The sequence below is a fragment of the Doryrhamphus excisus genome, linkage group LG18 (assembly GCF_037039965.1).
Source record: "Doryrhamphus excisus strain RoL-2023G ecotype Guam linkage group LG18, RoL_Dexc_Guam_v1.1, whole genome shotgun sequence".
Lineage (NCBI taxonomy): Eukaryota > Metazoa > Chordata > Actinopteri > Syngnathiformes > Syngnathidae > Doryrhamphus > Doryrhamphus excisus.
In genome coordinates, this window is record NC_136374.1 from 14662501 (window position 1) to 14669269 (window position 6769).

The 6769-nt window shown below is 45.3% G+C and overlaps 1 protein-coding gene across 1 annotated transcript; it reads left to right on the top strand.

The window, feature by feature from the left end:
- Window positions 1-2458: 2458 nt before the first annotated feature.
- On the top strand, window positions 2459-6482 carry LOC131106153 (uncharacterized). The gene is made up of 3 exons (XM_058054960.2): window positions 2459-2656; window positions 3656-4220; window positions 4703-6482. Exons 2-3 carry the CDS (start codon window positions 3671-3673, stop codon window positions 5278-5280), a joined length of 1128 nt encoding a protein of 375 aa, XP_057910943.2. The 5' UTR covers window positions 2459-2656; window positions 3656-3670; the 3' UTR covers window positions 5281-6482.
- The last annotated feature ends 287 nt before the right edge of the window (window positions 6483-6769 follow it).

Here is a 6769-nt window from a genome sequence, read left to right on the forward strand (position 1 = left end):
ATGTTTTTGGAATGTGGGAGGAAAGTAGGGAGAACATGCAAACTCCACACAGAGATACCCAAGTGGATCCCGTGACTGTGTGGCCAACATGCTAACCACTCGTCCACCATGCGGTGCTAAATTACAACTCATTCATTTCATTCATTCATTTTCTACCGCTTTTTCCTCACGAGGGTTGCGGGGGGTGCTGGAGCCTATCCCAGCTGTCTTCGGGCGAGAGGCGGGGTACACCCTGGACTGGTGCCAATCAGCCAATCACAGGGCACATATAGACAAACAACCATTCACACTCACATTCATACCTATGGACAATTTGGAGTCGCCAATTAACCTAGCATGTTTTTGGAATGTGGGAGGAAACCGGAGTACCCAGAGAAAACCCACGCATGCATGGGGAGAACATGCAAACTCCACACAGATATGGCCGGTTTCTTAGCTATGAGGTCTGCGCGCTAACCACTAGAACACCGTGCATCCGTCATTATTAAAGTTAATATTGAAATCTTGAGTTTTTTAATGATCTTTTTATATTTACGGAATAATAATCTGCTTCCAATGAATATCATGTTTTACAAATATTAAAGTATTTATACTGTCTTATGTAATGCACAATGTTGTATAAATGTATGTAAAGTTGAATGAAGCGTGACATAATCTGGTATGACAACTAAATACAAGAGTGTTAAATTAATGTGGAAAAAAAATCTGATTACCTCACTGGGATTTTTAAAATGTGACGTGTGCAGTCATGAGTCAAATATCAAATGGATTATATGAGATAGCAGAGATTCATTCCTGGAAGAAGTGAGGTGGAAAAGCAGCTGCATCACAGGAGTCAAGTGAAGTCGGTGAATCAGCAGGCCAGTCTGCCAGTAGGTGGCACATTAACCCACTTTTTTCCACTGCACCGCCTTCCCTTTGTGCAGGTACTGTTACAGAATATTCCCTTATACTATTCCCCTCTCTGCTGATGCTGATATGCTACATCACATCCTTATGCACCCAAATCTGGAACACCTTAGAGCTTTTATTTTTAGTCTTAATTTGAAGGATGGTGCTGCAATTTGCTGGCGATATAAAAATGCATTTACACCCAGCAATAAATAGCTTCCATGTGGCAGACTCCCTGCAAGGCTGCAATTATCTCTTATGGTGCACAAAAGAAGCGCATCCCTTACTGTACTGTTTAACACACACACATAAACACACATATAAATTACATACATATGACTCTTTTAATGGTGCATGAATGTATATGATGCTCTCTGCAAGGCTTTTGGCGTATCTGTGCAAAAAAAAATACCTTAGACCATGCCAAGCACTCACATGCACGGCAGCCGCCTCTGATTGGCTGGACACGTCAGCACGTGTACGACCGATTCCTCCAAACGTTATGTAAGGAAGTAAGGAAGAAGGAGGAGGATGGAGGACCTGCTGCGGTAAACTGGAGGGTTGATTCATTCCGACTGCACACATTTCACCTCTTTAACAATCTGATGTATTTTGGTGCTTTGCAAGGCTTGGAGGCAAAAGTGGATCAAAGTTAAGCAAAATGTCAGGATATGGATATACAGTATATAGTATACAGTATACAGTATACGGTATACACACACCAACACACAGACATGTCATGTATATGTGAAGTTTATTCGGGAGATTACTTAAAACATATTTTGTGCATTTCATACAAACATATAGACAAATAACCACATAAGTAATTAACTAAAATTTAAAGACAAAATATATACTGCAATTTATAGAGATCAACTTATAGAGAATCACACACAAACATCATACAAATGCAGTGACAAAAAATAATAAAATTCTTTATTTAAGAAAAATTAAGAATATATTTTGAGTACATATACATTGAAATGATCAGTAATTTGTGTTTAAAGAGTAAAATGAGCTACTACAAGTGGCCATTTTTGTTAAAATAATAATACAAACCAACAACAAACATGAATGAATCTAAAAGAAAGTAATAATAACCCATATGGTTGCACAAAAACTCTCCATTGTGAAATAATTGTTGGATTTTTTTCCCCATTATGTGTATAAATACTCGTCTTAAAAGACCGTTGCCTGTAGTAGACGAACAATCAGACAATAAAACAGACAGGCAGAGCCGCAGACAGCCACCCGGCTTCTCCTCTCTATCCACGTGTTCTATGTCCTCACTTTTACCGCCATCCATTTCCTGGAATCCCACCCTGCACTCATATCCCTCCGCCAACCCGACGAGCTAGATGTACAATAAATTATATACGAACGCTTTTGTTGTTGCTTGTTCCTGTGGAACCAATCGAAACATCGATCAATGGTATTGGATAATCATAAAGCGTATCGAATAATAGAAGGTGAGCCGTTGGTGGCAGGTTTTCAGGTTTTGGCGCGTTTTTTTAGTCGCGGAAGGACACCCTGGCGAGCCGCGGATTTAAAAGGGCTGCGGTCATGCTGACCACACCTACTTTACTAGTCTGCTAGTAGCCGGTTTTTACAGACGCAACATGCTGCCTTGCTCCCACTTGAAGTTTACACGCAAAAAACTTCTCCCCACGAAATAGTCATCACATCCACTCTCTCTTTTTGTAGACTTTCAGTGGACCTCATTTTGGGACGCCTTTTACACTTTGTTATCTTCTGCCAAGTGCCGGTAAGGACGCTGATTCTGTCTATAACGTGTTTAGTTAGCTAGTTTAACCTCCTTGTTGGTGGACACACGCGTGGTCAGTAGTTCGGGGTGGGGTTGGAGAGTGGGTGTCCACGCTCGTAACTCACGTGGGTTTAAATGGCAGCCGCACTGCGTTGCCTGGCACTGACATTGCTACTTCGGGTATCCCACGTTGGATGTCTTCAAAGAGTTGTTCCAATTAGCCGGTGCTAAACCTCGTTATGAAACGTCCATATTTTAAACTGCTAACGTGCACAACCAACCATGCCATTGTTTGGTCTTTTTAGACTATTTTATATGTTAAGAGAGTAGTGTTCAAGCTAAAATAAATAACTTGTAAGGCATGTGTGTTTAAATTGTGCATGTGTGTGTGGTGTTCGTGGAGCTTCCACGGTGCATAGAAGAGTCGTTCTTTAACATATCTGCACAAGCACGCACTCACAGTGTAGCTTTGTTCTGCATCACAACCTGCTATACATCCACGCACCATGTGGTTTATGACAGGACCCCCCCCACAAACGCCCCCTCCCCGTGTCTCATCACAGGGAATAAGTGCAAATGTTATGTCTGAACGGTTCTTTTCACATTGGTGTGGAAAATAGCAACAGAGGTGTAAAAAAATGCAAAGTACCTTTTCAGCTGTTAAAGTTTTTCAGTAGAAAAAAAAAATGTAAATTTTCCAAAAAGGTGTTGAGAGTCTGCGCCATGTCTCCTCCAGCTGTTGCTGTGATGTCATGATGAAAAGAGGGGGCAGTTTGGGGGTCCTTTAGGGAGTTACTGGGCTTCAAAGGAGTGTAGGCGGAGCTAAAGGGATGTAAACATATTTAAAAGGAGCCGGTCTTCTAGTGGTGTTCACAGTGTGGAAGGAACCTTCACAAAGGACACGTGCTGCTGCTGCTGTTTGGATTTACCTCCTGATTGGATTTTAACTTTTGGATCCAAACTTGTCTAATTTTTATTTATTGGTTTATTTCCTACTAGATTCTGCGATTGAACATGTTGCAAAGCGTCGCTCGGTCGCAAGACTGGCTTTACTCGGATCCGCTGTTCTTTGATGAAGAGTTCTGCCAAAGTTTGATGAAGGACCTTCAGTCCCTACCGACACCCCCTCAGTCGCCCCCTCTGAAGGTGGGCCTGAGCGGCGACGGAAAGCCGCTCTCCAAGGGCGACCAGCTGAGCTACGTGTCGGACATCCTGCTGGAAGACCAAGACATGCAACTCAATTGGAATTGCGCCTTCTTCCACTCGGATGGAGCCGAGAAGGACGGGATATCCACCGGGGGGCCGCCTTCCCCTCTGGAGGAGAGCGGCGAGGACGGGCTGTGGCAGTGCCTGGCCCCGGATAAGACCCTGGAGGAGAAGCTGGTGTCCTCCATGCTGGGCTCCAGCCCGCTGCTGTCTGATATCGACACAAGTATCTTTGAGGGGCTAGCCGGGTCCACGCTGGACTGCCAGACTCTGATGGAGACCCAGGAGCACAGCGAGGCCACGTCGGACTACGGATCGACTGGCGGCGAGCTGTCCACGTACTCGTCCAGTGACTCTGGTAAGAATGAAGCAGGAACATAGCCGTTACTGTTTAGTGGCACTGAGCCCACTGTGGGCTTTGAACTCTGCTTATCTAACCGCTGGCTGCACATCTGTAAGATGCTCTTTGATTGGCATGTTTTTTTTAAAAGTGTGGGCGGGTCTTAGCTGTAGACTGACTTAACTGTGTGTGTGTGTGTGTGTGTGTGCGCATCCATTAACTCCTAATGACTAATTCTTGTGGCTTTGCTGACTATTAACCACACAGGAAGTGGTGAACTTTGTTTGTTTGCTGGCTGTTTTTTTTTAGTTTTTACAATTTTTATATTGTTTTTTATTTTATAAAAACTTTTAAGAGAAAAAAAAGTCTACTAAAGGATTTTTTTCTGGTGTTTGAGGCCACATGGAATGAATGGAGTTCATTGATGTGGGATGAAACGTCACTTTGCTTGGGAAGGAAAGTTGTTACTTTGGCTCAACGTGTGCCCTTCTGATTCCCAGAGGAGGAAATCGACGTGGTGACGGTGGGGCGCTGTTCCTCCAGCCCCCCCGCGGAGCTCTCGGCCCGCCAGCAGAAGCAGGATGAGAAGCAGCGTGCTCTCCAGCGCCACCACCTGGAGATCCAGCAGCAGCACAACTACGCGGCGCCTTGCCCGGCGTCCCCGCCGACTTCCTCGTCCAACAAGCGCTCGCGTGGCGCCGACGCACACTCCCGTCCCTCGCACAACTCCCGCGGCTACTTCTCGTCGACATCTACGCGCTACTACAGCCACCACAGGGAACAGCAGTCATCGTCGCGGAGCTCGGCGGAGACGGAGGACGAGGAGGAGCGGCGGCGGACGCACAACGTGATGGAGCGCCAGCGGCGCAACGAGCTGAAGAACTGCTTTGTGCGGCTGCGCGACAACGTGCCCGAGCTTTCGCACAACGAGAAGGCGTCCAAGGTGGTGATCCTGAAGAAGGCCAGAGACTGCATCTACGGCCTGGAGGACCGCGCCTTCAGGTTGCGGGCCAAACGGGACAAACTTCAAGCCAAACAGGAAGAACTGAAAGCCAGACTGGAGCAGCTCCGCAGGTAATGGAGCCGACGGGAGGGAGGCGGGGCTCGTACAAGGGAAGAAGACGCCATGGACCGAGACCGAGCGTTGACTGGAGTCAGGAGGAGGTTTCATGAGGACAAAAGTGACTTTTGGTAATTGCGTTGGTAACGAGTGTAGACTTTGTACACACACACACACACACACACACACACACACACACACATGTAGGTTGTGATGCCTTGACTGCTGACTGTCGTCGGACGCACACACAAGCTCATTTTATTGTGTCGTCCTTCAGGACGGTAAACAGACTTGAATATATTTCAGGATGTGTCGTAGCCATAGCAACCGATGATCCCTCATAAGATGCTTTTCAACTTCTTTGTTCAACTTGTTGGGCCAGTGCGAGTTCCACCAGTTGTGTGTGTGTGTGTGTGTGCGTGCGCTCCACATGTTTCGATCTTCAAGCCCCTTCCAGCTCAAAGGTAGCCGTCATCCGTAGCCGACAGCTCGAATTTCCCAGCCAAAGTTTGATTGTCGCCCCTCCCAAAGTCCCGATGTCACCCACCGCCGTAACCACGTCGCTTCCTCTTCACGGTCTTTTCCAGTTGCTTCTCAGCGGCCGGATGGTGTTTCCCAAGCAAACATGAGCGAAGGTGTGAAATATCACATTCGCTCTACCCCCAACATTCCCCATTTTGTAAAGAATCTGACCCCCCCCCCCACTGCGTGAAGAGAAAGTGAATGTGAAGTTGGGCAATTTCGATGGGATCTTCTACAACAATTCATGTTTTTTCACTCAAGTGGGTTCCTCTGTCGGCAAAAGCGTGTCTTAAATATCAAGTGTGGAGTTAGAACTGTTGGACTTTTTCAGGACGTGCTGCCGTCTGGTTCAAACCCGGTGGTCTTCCAGGGAAATCTCGCTCTGCCTCAACTTCTTCTGGTCAGCGGCAGCGAGCGTCATCCAAGCTGAGGTTTGGACCAGACGACAGGAGCGAGTTAGTTTTAACGTGACGACAACCTACCTCCACCTGTGTCTGCTTTTCAACTTGGTGGCTAAAATACTGTTTGGATTCTTTTTTTTTAATGTACATTTGTTATTGTATCATAAGTTATTTTAGTCTTTTCGGAGGGGGGGGGTTCTTTTTTTTCGTTTGAATTTTGAGAATTTAATGAAATGTTCTTTTTTCACCAGCACTTTTTTGATATTGATGGAATTAAAGAACGACAGTTGGAATATTTGTCTGATATTCTTCATTGCTGTGCACACACCCTGTCATTTATACTTTGGATAGAATATGTTTGCCTTCTCATTTGAAACCAAACTTATTAAAATACACCAAGTATTGCCACATCATCTGCATTTACTATACTGTACTTCAATTTAGGAGAATCCAAAAGCCATTTTGCCAAGAATTTGCCACCATATTTGACAAACAACAACTTTATTCTTTGAAAACGACAGAACAATTATTATTACAATCATAAGATAATGACTTAATCCATGTAAAATAATATTTTCATATTT

Bases quoted from the DNA above. Each gene is read 5' to 3' on its own strand.
- LOC131106153 (XM_058054960.2), top strand. From the start codon at position 3,671: ATGTTGCAAAGCGTCGCTCGGTCGCAAGACTGGCTTTACTCGGATCCG. The intron at 4,221-4,702 runs GTAAGAATGAAG...TCTGATTCCCAG, and splicing joins GTACTCGTCCAGTGACTCTG to AGGAGGAAATCGACGTGGTG.